The sequence below is a fragment of the Puma concolor genome, chromosome E2 (assembly GCF_028749965.1).
Source record: "Puma concolor isolate L17-30 chromosome E2, mPumCon1.1.hap2, whole genome shotgun sequence".
In the NCBI taxonomy this organism is placed as follows: domain Eukaryota; kingdom Metazoa; phylum Chordata; class Mammalia; order Carnivora; family Felidae; genus Puma; species Puma concolor.
The window spans coordinates 59,784,839-59,803,701 of NC_141681.1; the positions used below are offsets into that span (position 1 = coordinate 59,784,839).

At 54.6% G+C, this 18,863-nt stretch overlaps 1 protein-coding gene and 1 long non-coding RNA gene across 3 annotated transcripts; one reads left to right on the forward strand and one right to left on the reverse strand.

Moving 5' to 3' along the window:
• Positions 1-3,541: 3,541 nt before the first annotated feature.
• On the reverse strand, positions 3,542-8,217 carry UBE2S (ubiquitin conjugating enzyme E2 S). The gene is made up of 4 exons (XM_025914682.2): positions 8,000-8,217; positions 7,239-7,386; positions 5,700-5,890; positions 3,542-4,009 (listed from the first exon to the last, which is right to left on the reverse strand). Exons 1-4 carry the CDS (start codon positions 8,000-8,002, stop codon positions 3,689-3,691), a joined length of 663 nt encoding a protein of 220 aa, XP_025770467.1. The 5' UTR covers positions 8,003-8,217; the 3' UTR covers positions 3,542-3,688.
• Positions 8,218-8,631: 414 nt separating this feature from the next.
• Positions 8,632-18,751, forward strand: LOC147573855 (uncharacterized). 2 transcript variants are annotated; one of them, XR_015245067.1, is made up of 3 exons: positions 8,632-9,722; positions 9,953-10,072; positions 18,505-18,751. It is a non-coding gene; the product is annotated as an uncharacterized LOC147573855 (long non-coding RNA). The 2 variants fall into 2 exon arrangements; XR_015245068.1 differs by having other exon boundaries at positions 8,632-9,357.
• The last annotated feature ends 112 nt before the right edge of the window (positions 18,752-18,863 follow it).

Genomic DNA, 18,863 nt, shown 5'->3' on the forward strand with positions numbered 1-18,863 from the left:
GGCAATATCTACAAATTACAAACGTAATTGTAACACTTTGGCCCAGTAACATGTATAAGATTTGCTGTAAGGACACACTCCCTGTGTGCCACAAGGCCCACCTCCAAAGATTATTCGTTCCAGCGTCGTTGGTCGTTGGTCAATCAATACAGGATGGGGTAAGTCATGGCGCATGTATATGATGGGACACTAGGCAGCTAAGAGCAGGGAAGTGCTGATTTGGACAGACTTCCAAGACTTCTAGTTACGTTGAAAGAGCAAGTGCTGTGGGAGAATGAAAGGATTAACAGGATGGTATATTTGACTCTGCCTGCGTTTGTGTAGAATCTCTCTAGAAAAATATACAAGCAGCTGCTAACACTGGTTGTCCCCGATGAAGGGGAACGTTGGGGAGATAGGAATTAGAGGGATCTGTTTCTTTGTAGAAACTTTTATCTAAAAAAAAAAAATCAAGTCTTTGTTTTTTGAAAGAGTAACAATCACAAGGTATCCCAAGCTCTGCTTCCTTGAGGCAATTAATATTTGCAGGTTCTTTTTTAAAAAAAATTTTTTTTTCAACGTTTATTTATTTTTGGGACAGAGAGAGACACAGCATGAACGGGGGAGGGGCAGAGAGAGAGGGAGACACAGAATCGGAAACAGGCTCCAGGCTCTGAGCCATCAGCCCAGAGCCCGACGCGGGGCTTGAACTCCCGGACCGCGAGATCGTGACCTGGCTGAAGTCGGACGCTTAACCGACTGCGCCACCCAGGCGCCCCTGCAGGTTCTTTTTTTTTTAATTTTTTTTTTACATTTATTTATTTTTGAGAGACAGAGACAGAGCACAAGGTAAGGGAGGGGCAGAGAGAGAGGGAGACACAGAATCAGAAGCAGGCTCCAGGCTCCGTCGAAACCGTCAGCATAGAGCCTGATGTGGGGCTCGAACCCGCGAGAACTGCAAGATCATGACCTGAGCTGAAGTTGGATGCCCAAACGACTGAGGCGCCCCAATATTTGCAGGTTCTAAAGTAACCTTCCAGAAGCTTTGAATGCATAGGCAAACAAATAACACATATCCTATTTTAAACAAAATAAAAAAAAATAGTTTGCTCTGTTCGCATGTTGCTTCCCCCCCCCCCCCAACTTAATCTAGTTTCGAGATTGGTCCATATCCACACATAAAGAGTTTTTTTGTTTTAAAAATCCTCAGGGACACCTGGGTGGCTCAGTCGGTTGAGCACCCGACTTTGACTCAGGTCATGATCTCACGGTTCATGGGTTCGAGCCCCAGGTCGGGCTCTGTGCTGACAGCTCGGAGCCTGGAGCCTGCTTCAGATTCTGTGTCTCTATCTCTCTCTGCCCCTCCTCTGCTTGCAGTCTCTCTCTCTCTCTCTCTCTCAAAAATAAACATTAAAAAAAAATTTTAATCCTGAAATAGTGTATTTCAGGATTCAATACACACACACACACACACACACACACACACACACACAGAAAAGAATTATAAAGCAAACATCCACATAATCAACACCCAAGTAAAGAAACAGGACTACCTGCTCCCCAGAAGTCCACCTGGGTTTCTCGCCAGTTTAAGGTAACCAGAATGGCCAACTTTATGTAGACAATCTTTTACAGTTTTACAACCTACGTATGTATGTTCAGCAGTACAACTTATTTTTGCCTGCTTTGGAATTGTGCACGAAGGCATTCGAATTGTGGGAATCTTTTATGACTTGCTGGTCTGATTGTTTCTTGAACCTACAACCGCGTTTACAGTGCGTGTAATGAGGACAGATGTTGTTTAAAGCCTGCTGGGTGTGTAAGAATGCCGAGTAACAAGGTACGCGTGCTTTCGACGTTTCCGCGTGCGTTTTAGCATTTGCTGCTCCCACCAGGGCCACACGATGGGGTCTGTGGCTCTACAACCTTGGTATTGTTAGACATGAACGACCGTTATTAGTTCCGTGCTGCATTTTCTCAACTACGAGCGAGGAGTAGTTTTTGGATTTCCTCTTTTGTGACGTGCTTTCACCAGTTTCTTTTGTGTTCTTTTTCTTATTGATTTGGAGGGGCTCTTTACACATTGTTTGAATTAGTACTTTTTGGTTATATGTCTTGCAAAATCTTCTGCCCCACTGACTTATCTTCTACTCTAGATAAATGAAGCTATTGGCTTAATTAAATAAGCTTCATTGATAGTTTACATAAAAATACACCCATTTTTAGTTGAAGTTTTGACAAATTTATGCACCTGTGTGACCACCGATATGATCAAGATCTGGGATATACTCATCACTCCAGAAGTTTCCCCCTGCCCCTGTACATGTTTTCCTTGATTGCAGATAGCCAGTGACCTGTTCTCAGCCACTAGTGACCAATATTGCCAGTTCTAGAATTTCATTGTAAGTGGAACCAAATATTTTGTATTTATGTATAGGGCTTCACTTAGTAGAGAATATTTTTGTGATTCATCTAAGCTGGTTTTTGTATCAGTATTTTGCTGAGTAGCATTCCATTCTATGAACTCACAATTTTAGTCTATCTGTTGAACCTTTGGATTATTTCCACTTTTTGTCCATCAGAAAGGGAGCAACTCTGAAAGTTCATGTACAAGTCTTTATGTAGACATGTTTTCCTCTTTTCATGATCATTTTTTGACAGGGGACCACAAATTTTGTTAATGGACAATAAGCCAATTTGAAGCCAGCTGGCTGCCGGGCCTCTGCCTTCGAGGTCCCTCCCACCCTCTCACCACTCGGGCTTTACAGCCTTTACCTCTGCCCCACCCCCCATCAGTCTGAGACCAGGACCACCAGCCTGCAGTCCAGAGGGCCAGGCCAGTAAAAGCTGCCCGTGTACATGAGGCTGACCTGCCCCAGGTCCTCCTGCACCACCCCCCTCCCCTGGAGTGGTGGGGCAGAAATCTGTCAATTTGACAGACTGGTTTCTAGGATTAGGTCACAGTCACCTGGAATTAAGCAGGAGCACCTGGGAGGCTTCTGCCCATCAGCTGAGCCCTTCAGAAGGACCTGGCCCTTGGGTGGGGCACTTGAGCTTCCAAGAGCTGAGGACAGCCTCTGGGTGGGTCCTACAAGCCTGAGGATAGCTAAAACCCACCAGGAGGGATCCCTTGCCGGGACTGGAGATTGGAGATAGGAACATGGACGGGGCAGATGCCTTCAACTGTGAAACCAGAGGACAGTGGCCAGCTCACCACACCCGGGCTGCAGACCAACAGAGACAGGTGGATGGGCATCGTTTTAGGCCTAGGATTTGGGGAACATGCTTTGTTGCCCTGAGCTGAATCAGGTGTGGAGAAGCCAGCAGCTTCCCCCCCACCTGTCACCTGACTGTCTCGGGAAGAAAGGGACACTGCCGCACACCTACCTCAGGAACGAAGACAACAACTATCGAGAACAGGCCCGGCCCCCCCTTTAGACAGGAAATCGGGGTCCTCCCCCACTGCCACAGGATGAGCGAGCTGCAGCCCTACATGGGGACTTAACAGGGGGACCCGAGTGGCTGAGGCCGTGGTCCTGGGGTGTCTGTGAGGCACAGCAGCTGCTTTTCCAACTTTATTTAGAAAAACAAATCCAGGTCCCGGTGCCCCCATACCCTCCCCCACCCCAGCCATAATTTAAATAACTTAGAGACAGAGTTGGGGGTCAGTGTCGGGGAGGGGGAGGTGGGGAGGGCTGGAGAAGAGCCACTACAGCCGCCGCAGCGCCCGCTTCTTGTCCGTCTTTTTCTTGGCTGCCAGCTTCTTGTCCCGCTCACCCGCGTGCTTCTTGGCCATGGGGCCATCGGCTCCTCCAGGACCCCCGGGAGCCAGGGGGTCAGCAGAGGGGGCTGCGCCCGCACACGGGGCCCGGCCGGCCTCGGCGCTGCTGGGCCCGCTGGCGCCCCCGTGGATCTCCGTGAGCAGGCGGGCTCGGGCGGCGTACTCCTCGTAGTTCTCCAGGAGCAGGCGGCCAGCCTCCTCGTTGAGGGCAGACTCGGGGTTAGGGTGGATCAGCAGGCACTTGATGGTCTGCGGGCAGAGGACCAAGGTCAGGGGGCTGGGCCTCGTGGCCTCCACACCGGCTGCTCCCTGTTCCCGATGCTGTCCCCCAGCAAGACGCTGGCCCAGCTCACACCTGTGTCCCCTGTGATCGAGGCCCGGACTGGAGAGGGAAGGGACTTGCCCGAGGTCACTCAGGAAGCAAGGGAGACAGCTTAGGAACTCACACCTGGGCCTGCTGGGACTCCAGGGCTGTTCATCTCTCAACATAAACAGGACACATAAAAACCCAGGGCTGTCACCAAAGGTACCAAGGAAGAGCCCGACTCCGGTGGGCGGGCCGGACCGAGAAAGGCATCAGGGTGTAAATAAAGGGACCTGGCCCGTGAGGAACAACCAGAGGGAGGTGTAGGAAGAAGGGAGCCGATCCCCACACCCCTTTAACTGGGGGGTAAACCGAAGCCAGACGTGCATGGGCTCCGTGAAGGCGTGGAGCGAGACCAGCTACAGTGGGGTCTGTCCCAACCCCCCTTTTGGCCACTATGAAAGGGAGCCTGCAGGGCCCTAACCGTGCCTCAAGCAGGGGACACGACCCTTCTGGCCTGTAAACAAGGACGAGAACAGGTGGTCCCCTGGCTGCTGTGACAGGCAAGGCACATGGCCCAGCAAACACCACTGATGCTGAGCAGGGACCCAGGACCACACCCAATTCTAAGCTCTGGCCCCACACCCACAGGCCCCTCAGGCGCTCCCTCACGGCTGGAGCCAGACCCAAGCTCCTAGGGATCATCGGGGACACAGAGTCACTCTGTGAGCTCACCTCCAGAGTCCCTGGCAGCCGCTGCAGACACGATCGGGAGAGGAGGACAAAGTATGTTTACCTTGGAGCTCCATCCTCCCCAAGTGCCCAGCAGGAAACTCCGCGTCCCCACCCCTACCATCTGCCCCAGGGCTCCAGAGCAATTCCATTTTCAAAAAAATGTGCTTTTTTTTTGAAGTAGCCCCCATGCCCAACATGGGGCTGGAACTCACGACCCCAAGGTTAAGAGTCACAATCCTACCGACTGAGCCAGCCAGGTGCCCCTCAGAAACCTTTTGTAAGCTTTGAGTGGGGTGGGGAGGCAGCATGTGACCTAAATGCCTTAGTGGCCGTGGAGATGATGGGTGTCTCCACCTGGGCTCAGTGGACACAGAGTCCGAATCACCCTCCGTGAGGCCGCAGAGCAGCACGAGCGCCTGGACTTCCCACTCGATGCGACAAGTAAGAGTCCCCTACCACACACCGTCCCTGGTGGAGCAGAGTTGCTCCTGGTGGAAACGACAGGTTTGAGCTACGGCAGTGACGGCTGTACAAATTCTGTGACTCCCGCGTAACCAATGAACCGTATGGTCCAGGAATTTCATACTGTAAATTATAACTTGAAACCAACTCCCCCCTCCCCCGATGCCTGACTTGCTCCATCAGGAAAGTGTCCCATTACACAAACCCCTTGCGCGTTCCACACACAGCAAAGGTACACCAGGCACGGCACAACCTGTACAACCACTCTCAGTGGGTCAAGCACTGCCAAGCCTTCCAGAATTTTCCAGCTGGAAACCTGGACTTTTACACAGAAGCCCCCAACAACTTCAGAGTTTATTTTAAAAAAGAAAGAATGCACCACAGCCCAGGCGCCACTGGGATATCCAGGAGGGGGGAGCCCCCCCGCCAAGAACTCACCAGCAGCACATGCCGGATGCCCAGCTCCGCTGTCCAGTCCCTCTTGAGCACGTTGACGCAGATCTCACCATTGGCGCCCACGTTGGGGTGGAAAATCTTGGTCAGGAAGTAGCCCTTGGGCGGGGAGGCGGGAAAGTCCTTCCCCAGCAGGAGCTTCATGCGGAACAGGCCTCCGGCGTAAGGGGTCCCCTCTGGAGTGCAGGAGGGGGCCGGGTCAGGACGCCCAGTCTCCAGTCTGGCTGTGAGCCCAGTGACCTGCCGCCACCCCCCCTACCCCCCACAAGACCGAGGCTTTGGTGAGAGTGGAGTGAGGCTCAGCTCCCTGCCTCAGGGTGTTGGCCCTGACCTGGTGCTGGTAGCCACCCCCAGACGCCTCCTCTCTCCTTCCCGAGGGCAGACGCTCCCACCCACAGATCTTCTAGGAAGCAGGAAGATCTTCTCGGAAGGCCCGCAGGCAAATGATGGGGCTGTTGTCAACTCCAGGTCTGCCCGCCAGCCTGCCTCAGTGAAAGGTTCTCGTCCACCCACTTGCTCATCACACACACACACACACACACACACACACACACACACACACACACACACACACACACACACACGAGGGAGCAGTTCTGTACCCACTGTTGTTCCTCGTACCCCAATCCCCACATCCCTCGGTGGTAGCCTGGCGACTGACGTCTAGGCGCCCCTCCTGCACCTGACCCCGCCTCTACGGTCACCTCTTTCCCGAGGCCAGCGGTTAATAGTTTCCTGACCGCCCTGCCCCCTCCCTGTCAAAGGAACACTGCAGCCATCACATCTTTGAACCCACCAATGGCTTCCTTTCCCAACTCCTTACAGACTCTCCTGCTCCCTGAAAGCTTCATCAGTCTCTTCTCTGTCCCTACAAAGTACCCACGGCGCCTGCCTTGGAACCTGGCCTATCACCATTGAGCACTGCGTGATGATAACCCAGAAGTCTTCCCTGACGCCCTCCCCACTGTCCCATGCGCGGCCAAGTCCTTCACCATGCGCTCTCGCAACCTCTTGTGTCACTGTGTAGAAGCAGCACGCTAATTCACTGCACGGTTAAACGATCACACATAATCACCTGGTTATTGCTGTTCCCTCTTGCAACACCGTGTCCAGCTAGTTCCCTGCTCTGTCCCGTGGGTCCCGGACGTGACAGCAAGGAGTGTGCGGTCATCCGGCCCACCCTCCAGGCCCCAGAGAACCCCTACCTGACAAGCCTGCTACAGCCCCCATTAGATGCTCTCACCACCTTGCAGGAAACATGTACACGATCAGTGGTTGTGGCGTCCGGCCCTGCAAGCCGTGAGCGCCAAGTCAGAGGGCTCCCTGGTCCACCACTGTGTCCCCAGCACCCGGCACAGTCCAACTTGTAACTGGAGCTTCCTATTGTTCTAGTTCTGCTTTTTTGGTTTGTTTGTTTTTCTAGATGCCATGTATAAGTGAAATCACGTGGAAACTGTCTTTCTTTCCGACCCATTCTCGTACTAAAGAGGAACCCACAAGCACACTCCTCCTGCCCACACTCACCAGGGCCCTCAATGGTGACCTGCAGGTCAGTGAGGTCTTCCTCGTTGGGGAACACCTTGATGCCATCAGGCGGGTCAGCAGTCAGCGTGGTCACCTCCTTATACACCAGGCGAATGATGTGGGGGGGCAGGTTCTCCACATTGGAGTTCTGGACACAGAAGAGAAGGGGTGGGTAGCTGGTGGAGCCAGGGCTTCCTGGATCTAAGGATGCAGTGGCCACGCTGGTGTTGATCCCGCAGTCCCCAGATCCCCCACCCAGCATGCTCCAGATGGCCGTCCAAAGCTGACCTCCCACTAGAAATGGGGACGGGCCTTCCAAGGGGCTTGTGGATGGTTCTGCCTTCTCCAGAAGCCCCCAAGTCTTGCTCACAGTCAGGCATGGTCCCCAGTGTTTGGGGGTACGCCCGAGGCCTACCCTGGTCCCTCTCCCTACCTAACCTTGGTGAAACCATCTTCGAAGCCCCAGCTCGGGCCTGGAGATGGAGGCGGAGCGTCCTTGCTCCCGGAACACCCACGGGCGAGCCACAAAGCCCCAGAGCCCTCTCCGGGACTCAGCAGGTCCTTCCCCTCTGGGGAACCTGCGGGCCGCCCAGGTTCCGCTCCTGCCCCGCCTCCAGGAGGGCCCGCTGGCCCATCCCAGGCCCGGGACCCCAGGCGGGCCCCCCGATACCCCAGTGAGTCCGCGAGAGGCTCCTGAGACCCCGCCTCCTCCTCCAGGGGGGCCCCCGACCGCCCCTCCCGGGCCTGGCCTCCGCGCTCACCATGACTGTGGCCGGCCGGGGGCGGGTCCCCCCGGCCCCCTTCCTGCGCTCTGCGGGCCGCCGGCTGGGGCGGGGGGCCCAACTGCTGCCGCTGCGGCCCTAGGGAGGCCCCGGCAGCTCCGCTCCACTCCCCGCTGCCTCCGACGCCCGCCGCGCTGAGCGCGTAGAACACTTCCTGCCCCGAGCGCCCAGCCGCACTGAGCCGGTCGCGCGCGCACCGCCGCCCTTTTGTAGCCGTCCGTAGGCCACACCCCCCCCGCGGCCCCGGAGCGCCGCGCCTCGACCCGTGACGTCACCGCGCAAGGTCCTCGGCGTTCGGGGCGCTCGCTCCCTTCCCGCAAGCTGCGGGCAGAAGCAGGAGAAGTTGGGGAGGGGGGCGCGCGGCAGGTCGGCCAATGGGGACGCACGGGGGTCGTAATGGGGTCCCCGGAGAATGGGGGCTCTGAGGCGGGAGAGTAGAGAAGGAGAGGAAGCGAGAGGCAACGCGACCGCTGATTGGGCCGTTTGAATGAGACGCCTCCTCCGCCCGGCGTACGCGCGCGTGCCCTGACGCCCAGGAAATCGCGCACGCGAGTAACGGTCGGCCGCGGAGCCGGGGAGGGGCATGGGAGGGCGGGACTCGGGGGGTTTAAACGGATGACGGAAGGCTCCCTGGCCAATGGGGACACGTAATGGTGGAATGGCGTCACGGGGCTCGTAAGCGCCAGTCCTTGATGGAGAAGGCGGTGCCAGGGGGCGGGAAGGAGTGGAGAGTAACCAATGGGAGCCTTGTCTAGGTCGGGCCAAGCCGTTCGTAGCCAACGAAGTTCGTCGGTTTTGTATATGCAAATTAGGTGTGCGCGGCCGTCCGCGCCCGCTCCTCAGCCCGCGGTGGGGATGGGCGCTAGGAGTCGGCTGCATTTTTCTACGAGGCGCCATTTTGTGCGGGCACTGCCCCGTGACCCGTGTCGTGTGTCGCGGGCGGGGCAGGAGCAGGTTGCACGGCCTTGAGGGCTTGGCCGTCTGTGGCCTGTGACTCTGGCCAGGTGGCAATCACGACGTCGGGTTTCTGTTTCCCCACACGGGAGGCGGGCGCCGGGCTCCCTCGGGATGTGCCGGAAGGAGGTCGGGGCCTGGCGCTGCCCGCCAGTGGTCCTTTCTCCACCCTGTAGCCCCGCGGCGGTGTCCCCGTGTCCCCGACGGACCTCGCCACCCTGCAGCCCCGCGCCGGGGAATGGTGTCCCCTTGTCCTCGCCGTGTCCCGGGCACCGGCCTCGGCCTCCCATCCCTGCCCGCCACGCGTCCCGGGAAGACCCCTGAGCCGCCTCCCTCGTGCATGCGGCCCGAGCTCCAGCAGCAGGGACCCCACTGTTGTGGTCGTAAGCAGCACCCATGGAGGATCCGCCGCGTACTGGCGAGCCCCACCTGGCCCTCAGTCCCAGCCAACCGGTTGCAGGGGACTCTGACCCCGGGGGCGCTCAAGGACACTGAGGGAAGAAGCAGGGGCCTCGCCCAGGTTCCCCCCCCCCCCCCCCCAAGCAGAGACAAGGTCGAGGTGGTATGGTAGTCAAGCCCGGCCCTGCTGCAAGAATGCATCCAAAAGACACAACCGTGCCGATAGTGACGGTCATGATGCAGCCCCTGCGAGCTGCGCGCCAGGCACTGCCCTCGTTCCATTGCAGACGGCAGCCCTGTCGGGTGGGAACGCGATGTGCACGCACGAAGCTTTTGGAATAGGCGGAGGGTAACAAGGGGCAAAACCCCTGGCAGCTCTCCTGGGGGTGCCAGGCAGGCAAGCAAATATATAATGTGCTGTGGGAGTGTGATAAAGACCGAAGGAGGGAATATCCGGGCCTGCGCTGGGAGGTGGGGGGAGACAGGGAGTGATGGGGTGGGGGGAACCTTTAGAGAAAGGGAAGAGGCAGGTCTCGGGTCCAGGCCGCAGTGAACAGTGTGTTCTTTCCTTCGATCAAGGAGGAGCCGCGGGAGGCTCTGAGCCGAGCGCGACTCCGTCTGACTTCTGGTAGAGAACGGAGAGGCCGAGGAGGAAGTGCTGGCAGCCATGGAGGTGGGGATGAAGACCGTGCTGAGCAGGTTTGTGGCAGTCGGGGTGGGGAGAGGGGTTGGGGTTCGGTGAAAGTCAACAGGACCTGCTGTGGGGGAGAGGGAGGGGTCACTTGAAATTGAGGTCAGCAGACCTTTTCAGAAAAGGCTTTCAGCTTTGTGCACTGTGGGTCTCTGTCTCAACCCACTGCTCAGCCCTGCTTTAGTGGCCTCGCCAACATGAAGAGGAAGGGGTGGTCGTATTCCGCTTAGGCTTTGTTTACAAGAACAGGTAGTGGCCCGAGTGGCCCTTGGGTAGGTCCTTGTTTACCATCCCCCGGAATCCCAATCCCGACAGGTACTGTCCCTGCTGGAAACTTCGCAGGACCCTTCTGCCCCGCTACATTTTGACTAGACTCCAAGCTGCCAACAGCACACTCCCCAAAGCCCCCTGGGCTGCCTTTCTGTTGGTCCCCGGTATCTGCCAAGCCGTCTGACCTGAGAACATTTGGGCGTGGGTCCCTTGTACCTGGAGAACTTTCCACTGCCTTGCTCGCTGGCATACTCCACCCTCTTTGATCCTGGTCTGTCGAAATTTGTCATTTCTTGATCACTTAGGACGTGTTTACTGCTGTCACCGCTGATTAGGTGAGCTCCAGGAGATCAGGGACTCTGTCCTCAGCCCCCAGAAGGATGCCTGACAGGTCAGGGGTGTTCATTCACTCAGCAGATGTTTGCTGAGCACCTAGTGTGTGCCGGGGACCATTCTGGGTGCTTAGGGTACCTCAGGAAACAGACAAAGATCTTTGCCCAGGTGGGGTTTGCTGTAGTGGGCCAGGGCAGACATAAAACAGTCCAATAAATTCGTAAGACTTGGAGTATGTAGAAGGAGCAAGAACTGTGGACAAAGAAAGGAGCACAGGAAGGGGCTCGGGGCACTAGGTCCTGCAAATGTTAAGCTAGGCGGCCAGGGTAGGCCTCGGCAAGCAGGTGTCATTTGAACCCAGGTCGGAAGGAAGGCGAGAAGTGAGCTATAGGCTTATCAGAGAAGAGCATTCCAGGCAGCAGCAGGAACAGCTGGAACATCTGAGGAACTGCAGGGAGGCCAGTGTGGCTGGAAGGTGGGGAGGAGTGGGGGGGGGGGGATGAGGTTGGGGTGGGAGGTCTCATGCAGGGCCTTCCAAGCCATGGTTAGAACTCTGCCCCTTTCTCTGAGGTAGTAGGGAGCCACTGCAGGGTTTTGAGCGGAGCAGTGCTGTGGTCTGACTCGGGTGTTTGCAGGTTACTTGACTGCTGGGTGGAGGAAAGAATGAACAGCCCTGCCTCCCTGCCAGGGAGGAGACCATTGCAGATCCTGAGAAGGGACTGTGGTGGCAGGGAAATGATCTGTATGTGGCCAGTAAGCATGTGACAAAAATGCTCAACAACATTAGCCATGAGGGAAATGCCACCTAAAACCACAATGGGATCCCAGTTTATACCACCAGGGTGGCAGTTATAAAAAAAAAAGTCAGCCTATAGCAAGTGTTGGAGAGGGTGTGGACAAATTGGAGCTCTTTTTTTTTTTTTTTTTCAATGTTTATTAATCTTGAGAGAAAGAGAGTACAAACAGGGGAGGGCAGAGAGGGAGTGACAGAATCCCAAGCAGGCTCCATGCACTGTCAGCACAGAGCCCAGCGTGGGGCTTGATCCCTTGAACTGTGAGATCACGACCTGAGTTGAGGTCAAGAGTTGGACCCTCAGGATGCCTGAGTGGTTCAGTTGGTTAAGTGTCCTACTGAGGTCATGATCTCACGGTTCGTGGGTTCGAGCCCCATGTTGGGCTCTGTGCTGACAGCTCGGAGCCTGGAGCCTGTCGCGGATTCTGTGTCTCCCTCTCTGTCTGCCCTTCCCCTGCTCACGCTCTGTCTCTCTTTCAAAAATAAGTAACCATTAAAAAAAAATTTAAAAAGAGTCAGACACTTAACTAACCAAGCCACTCAGGTGCCCCAAGAGATCAGAACTCTCACCCATGGCTGGTGGGAATGATAAATGGTACCACTGCTTTGGAAAACATTCTGGCAATCCCTCAGATGTAAATACAGCTACTGTGTGAACCCATGGTTCTGATTATTACTCCAGATAATTGAAAACAGATGTTTGCGCAAAAAGTCACACTTAGGTGTTGCCAACAGCATTATTCACGATGACCAAAAGGTGGAAACAACCCAGAAGTTCATCAGCTGAGGAATGGCCACACCAGCTGTGGTGCCTCCCATACAATGGGCTGTTCCATGGCCACAGAAAGAATGAAATTCCTGCACATGCTCCAAGATGGAGAAAACTCAGATGCCTCATGCTCAGGGAAAGAAGCTAAAGCGGTGGCCTTGGCAGTTGGAGAGAAGAGGACAGATTGGAGAATTAGTCGGGAGGTGGCCTAGTGATGGCCCTGAGTCAGTTTGGGAGAGGTGGGGAAGGGTGGGCATAGGGTGCCTTCCCTTTGCTAAATACTGGTGACCCGGAAGCTTACTCTTTTTTTTTTTTTAATGTTTTATTTTTGAGAGAGACAGAGCACGGGGGAGGGGCAGGGAGAGGGGGACAGAGGATCCGAAGCTAACTCCGTGCTGACAGCAGAGAGCCCCATGCGGGGCTCGGACTCACAAGCCCCGAGATCATGACCTGAACCAAAGTTGGAAGCTCAAACCGAGTGAGCCACCCAGGCACCCCGGCCCAGAAACATCTTCTGCATTGAAACCCAGGTTGTCCCTTCAGCCTGAATTCTAGCCTCACAAATCGATTTGCATTTCTCCTGTTTGTTTGTATTACATGATGAGAGAAGTAGGTTCTTGGGGGGAACTCGCATGGCTACTGAGGTGCAGGAAGGAAAGACGGGAGGTGCAGCTCTTGTCCTCCCCCCCACTCACGCGCACCCCCTCGGCTACCCCTGTGAGTACCCCGGGGGTCCCGGAGCGGCTGTGCTCATGTCTGTGTGCACACGTACACACACACACACACCTGCCGGGGGGGGGGGGGGGGGAGGGGGGGGGAGGGTGTGCCCTGCTCCTCGGAAGAGTGCCCGCACTTTCTAGCACTCTCCGACCCGTGAGCGTTTACTCCAGGTCCAGTCCTTGGCTACAAGCTGCAGGGAGCACACGTGAGCATTTACCTTTGGGCCCTGTCCTGAGCTTTCCTGAGGGAGAAGCGCCTAGAAGTGGCCCTTGTTTGGATCCTCACCACCATCAGGACCTGACCTGTTTAACAAGTGTTTTACTGTTGTTGTTGTTGTTGTTTTTAACGTTTATTTATTTTTGAGAGAGCGTGTGAGTGCAAGCGAGTGGAGGAGGGGCATTGATAGAGACAGACAGGCAGACAGACAGACAGAATCTGAAGCAGGCTCCAGGCTCTGAGCTGTCAGCACAGAGCCCATCATGGGGCTTGAACTCGCAAACTGTGAGATCATGACGTGAGCCGAAGTTGGACGCTCAACTGACTGAGCCACCCAGGCTCCCTAACAAGTGATGTTTCTTTTCTTTTTTCTTTTTCTTTCGTAAGCACCATCCGTTTGCCATCGCTGTTCTAGGTGCTTGGGACAGATCCAAGAGCAGGACAGGAGACAAAACCCTGCCTTCCCGGGGCTTTCGTTGTAGGGGGAGATAGATAGTAAACACCAAGCACAAAACCCAGGTGCTCAGCTGTCCTGGTTTGTGCGAGACACAGGACTTTTGGTGCTAAAACTGGGAAAGTCTCGGGCTAGTACGTAAGGAAGGTTGGTGGTGTGAAATGATACTAATTACTGAGAAATCAGAGCAGGGTAAGGAGTATTGGGAATGCCGTGGGAGGGTATTTTAGGCAGGGTGGCCACGGTGGACTTTCTTGAGAAGGAGGCATTTGAGTACAGGCTTAATGGCAGTGAGGGAGCAAGTTTTGTGGAAATGTGGAGAAAGCCGTTCCGGGCAGGGGTGCAGCCGACGTCGATGTCCTGATGCAGGAATGAGCCTGGATATCGGCGATCTTCAAAATGCATGATCGATCACGGGCAGACCACGGTGCTTTCCCCTTCAGCCCTGTCTCCTTTCCTCCTGGTGTGGCTGAGCATTTTCCATGTGTACACACCCCCCTCTTCATTTCTGAGGCCACCGTCTGTGGTGGTCAGCAGGTCCTCTGCCCCTGGGGGGCTTCAAACCTCTAAGCACTTGGCCATCTGCGGTCGACTCAGTAGGTGATTAACAACACCGCGTGCCCTTGTGTCCCAAGAGCAGGAGTTCGAGCTCTCCTGGGTGGGAGGGACCTTCACTGATTGGAAGGATGCCCCGAAATGGATCAGGTGATGGACACGCTGGTAATGAACCGCTTCTTCCGCCGGCCATTCCAGGCACTAGAAACCCTAGAAAGCAGTCCAGACATCACGTTGGCTGAAAACACACGTTCTTGCACCAGGGCCTTCCTTTACTGGCTGTAAAACCAGTACCTCTGCTGCACTCCCAGACCCAGCAGGGTAATGATCAGTGCCGGTGAGGACGGAGGCAGAGAGATGTTCTCACATCCACGGACCCGGCAGGACTTCTGAGGCTGCAGCGTGGCATTTGAGTAGCAAATGTGTAGAACACACCACCGTGCAACTCAGACATTCGTCTCCTGGGACCTCATCCTAGGAAACGAGAAGCGAACGCACCAAGCGGTTTGTGAAAGATGTTCCTCCAAGCGTTGTTTACAGTAATGGAAAAGGGGAAGAACCCAAACGTTGTGTGGGTAGGGACGGGAGTCTGTCACTTCCGTGTGCCATTGAGAGTCCTGGTGAATTTGTTGTCGGATTCAGTGGTGTCTCACAGAGTCTGACGCGGGTACTGAATCCTGTTCCCCTGGAATGATCGTGTGCAAATGCTAAGTAATAAATGCCAGAGGAATGGCGAAATTAGAAAATTATCATTCGGCAGACACCACAGTAAGAATCACCCAGATTCTAGGCAGGAGAATCACCCAGGGAGGCTTGAAGCAGCAGGTACAAGTTTGAGGGGGAACAAGTCCGAGGGCCCTCAGGCAGGGTACTTCCTGTTCACCGAGGGGGGAACAGCCCCTCCTCGGTGCCCCGGCCAAGTGGTCCAAGCTAACAGCAGCAGTCCCAGCTGGTGGCCAGCACAGGCTGTCCCCATGGTGATGTGCCAAGAGGTCGGTGTCACTGCTGAATCTCCTGCCGGACGTGCACAGCCTGGACCTGTTCATGAGGAGACCTCGGACCAGGTGCAGGGACATCCTGCAAAAGAGCCGTCCTGGACTCCTGAAAAGCATCAATGGCGTGAGAAAGACAGAGGGACTGATCAAACTAGAGGAGCCTCAAGAGACATGACAATCACATGCAGTAGCTCGTCCCCAGACAGCAGGGACTGAAAAGAAATTGCTCCAAAGCAGGGTTGGGACAGTCGGTGAAACCGGAACATGGGCTTCATCAGCGTGAAGTGCTTGGTTTCGGCCCCTGTGCTGTGGATGTGGAAGAGAACGTCCTTGTTCTCCAGAAATGCCCCTTTGCGACAAAAGGGTATGACGTGCGCAACTCACCCTCATGTACCTCTGGAGAAGAACAAAAAGGTGTTTATATGGAAAGAGAATCCCGAAGCAGTGTGTTGCAACGTTAACAACTGGTGAATTGGCGAAGGGTGTACAGGTGTTCTCTGACTTATTCTGGTAGCTGTTGAGCAAGTTTGAAATTATTGCAAAACCCGAAGTTAATGGCGGCAGAGGGGAAGGCACATGGACACGGCGTCTGGTGTAGATTTCAGGAGCTCGCAGGCCCTCCCTGTCAAACGGGTTAAGAATAGTCTCGTGGGAGCTGTATTTATTGACACAGCGGAGTTGCAGACTGAGCAAGTGTTAGGCTACGAAGGCAGAAATGCTCACGTCAGACCATAGCCTTGACTTGCCCATCCAAAGCACGGTGTGTGTGGATCAGATTGTTCTTTTCTGGGTGGAACACAAGTGAAGAAGGCAACTGGACACATGGAGGCCATGTCCAATGAAAAGTACGTGCCTTTAAGCCCTGGCCTTGCAACTCAGTGTGGTCACTCTGCAGGGCCGAGGAGTGAGACTGGGACCTCCCATCTTGCAGTCCCTCCTGGGCACACGCTCAGCGAGGGGAATGCCAGTCAAAGCTGGCACCGTTTACATTTAAATTTATATTTGATTTTAGGGGCGCCTGGCTGGCTCCGTCGGTCAAGCGTCCAACTCGATTTCAGCTCCGGTCATGATGTCACAGTTTGTGAGTTCGAGCCCTGCCTCGGGCTCCCCACTGACACAAAAATTCAGAAGCACAAAAGAGTGTATGTCGAAAAGCCTCTAGGCACCCATCCCCCCCCTCCCCTGCCACAGGCACCCTATAACAGCCAGAATGGACTACACTGTGCTGCAGTAACAAGTAGCCCCCACACCCCCGTTGTTAAAGGAACAGGGTTTATTTCCCACTCACACCGCATGTCCATCGAGGCTTGGCTGAAGTCCCTATTTGGGGCCCTGGCTGATCTGTCTTGGATGCAGGCCCACAGAGTAGGCATCACCCGAAACATTGCCAGTGGGGAAAGGAAGAGTGTGGGGATCTGTCTGCACATGGGCTCTCGGAAGCTTCTGTCTGCCTCTGTTCCTACTTCAAGCACATCACGTGGGAACATCTGATCTCAAGGGGACAGGGGAGTGCTGTCCTTCTGTGTCCCTACAAGGAGAATTGTTGCGTGTTCAGGGAACCCATACTTAGATTCGCTGCATGGTCACCTCTCCCCCACCCGCTCCAGTTATCTGCAGACAAAGACGCCAATGAGAAGAGGTGATTTCTAAAAATATGCAAGCAACCCTTGCGCTCACCAGGTGACACATTTAACGAGGGAGCATAACACCAAGATTCGAGTGCACTGCACGCGTCCCTCCTGCCCCACTAATCTACAGCCAAACAAACCTGACTAGGTGAGCTCTGGCCAGTGCTGAACAGTTGACCACACGGAAGGGGATGAGGCTTTCTCCAAAGCAGATCACACTGTCCCTCCAGCAAGCTAGGAGTGACCACTTCCCCACAAGGACAGTGCGATGGTTAGAGTTCATGTCCACTTGCCAGCCTACCATTCCCATTTGTTGGGTCAAACCGCAGTCCAGATGTTGCTGTGAGGTATTTTGTAGATGTGATTAATGTCTACTATCCGTTGACTTCAAGATCACATGGGTGGGCCTCACCCAATCAGTTGAAGGCCATAAGACCAAAGATAAAGTATCTCAGAGAGGAAGAATTTTGTGTCAAGGCTGTAATATGGAAAGCCTGCCTGAATTTCCAGCCTTTGACCTGCCTCACAGACCTTGGATTGGCCAACCCCACAATCACAGGAAACAGTTCCTTAAAATGAATACACACACACACACACACACACACACACACACACACACACACACAGAGTCTTATTGGCTCCAGTTTTCTGGAGAACCCTGACTAATCAAGTAAAATCTAAAATTTGGGAAACGGGCTCCTGGGTGGCTCAGTTGTTTAAGTGTCTGACTTCGGCTCAGGTCATGATCTCCTGGTTTGTGAGTTTGGGCCCCATGTCAGGCTCTGTGCTGACATCTCAGAGCCTGCAGCCTGCTTCGGATTCTGTGTCTCCCTCTCTGTCTGCCCCTCCCTCGCTTACAGTCTCTCAAAAAATAAATAAATGTTAAAATTTGGGAAACAAATGCACCAGAGAGGAAGGGATTTTCTTTTCCTTTTTAATAAAGGATTTTATTTTTAAGTAATCTCTGCACCCAACATGGGGCTCAAACTCACAACCCCGAGATCAAGTGTCACACACTTCCCAGGAAGTGTGTTATCTTTGAGATGAAATTAGGCTTCCCAGGAAGGGGTTATCTTGGAGATAAAATCAATACTGGAATGAACTGCACACACAATCCACCCCCAGAGGGATGTGCAAATGAGCCCTTCACTGTAAGATGGAAGTCTACGATTCATGAACAAACACTTTGGTGCCCCTAGGGGACAGGTGTCCTAAAGTTCATAAAGCCTTGGAGGCACCTACTCTCCCCAGTGTGGCTTACTGTCCGCTCTCGTCCTCATTATGCAAATATTTTAATTCACTTGGGGAAAAATCCTTCCTTGTTATCACAAAAACTGGTAATTGAATGAACCGTGCCATGTAACACCCCCTGTTATGGCTTGAATTGTGTCTCCCCCTCCTCCCAGAATAGAGACATTGAAGTCCTTGCTAATCTCCAGGACCAGTGAAGGTGACCTCTTTTGGGAGTAGGGTCTTTACAGATGATCGGGTTTAGAAGTCACTGAGGATGGGCCCTATTCCAACATGACTGGTTGTCCTTAGAAAATGGGGAAGTTTGTACCCAGAGATAGAAAAGTACAGAGGGAAGATGATGATGTGTGTAGAGTGCCAGCTGTTGCCAGCAAGCCACCAAAAGCTAGGAGAGCGGCACCGCACCAGTTCTGCTCTGCCTCAGAAGGAACCAACACGGAGACCCTTTGCTCGCAGACCTGCAGCCTGCAGAACCAGGAGGTGGCACATTTCTGTTGCGTGAGCTGCTCGGTTCAGCGGCCCCAGCAAACCAACAGCACAGAGCACCCCGCTTCGGCCAGACTCAGCCAAAGGCCTCAGGTAGAAGGAGGTGCAAACACATGCTTAAATGCACAGAGGGAAGAGGCTTTCTTTGGAAGAAACCGAGGACTTTTCAAGGTGCTGTACCGGTCCCTCCCACACCCAGCTCCTTGCTTGGTGACAGACTGGGGGGGGGGGGGGGCAGCCCTGACCACCGGTATGGACTCTTAGATGCCCACCCCCGCCTCGGCCAGTGACACAAACGCAGAGGTGGAAACCCATTTCTTCTCGACAGT

Bases quoted from the DNA above. Each gene is read 5' to 3' on its own strand.
- UBE2S (XM_025914682.2), bottom strand. The intron at 5,891-7,238 runs GTGAGTGTGGGC...CCTGCACTCCAG, and splicing joins GGTCACCATTGAGGGCCCTG to AGGGGACCCCTTACGCCGGA. The intron at 4,010-5,699 runs GTGAGTTCTTGG...CTCTGCCCGCAG, and splicing joins GCATCCGGCATGTGCTGCTG to ACCATCAAGTGCCTGCTGAT.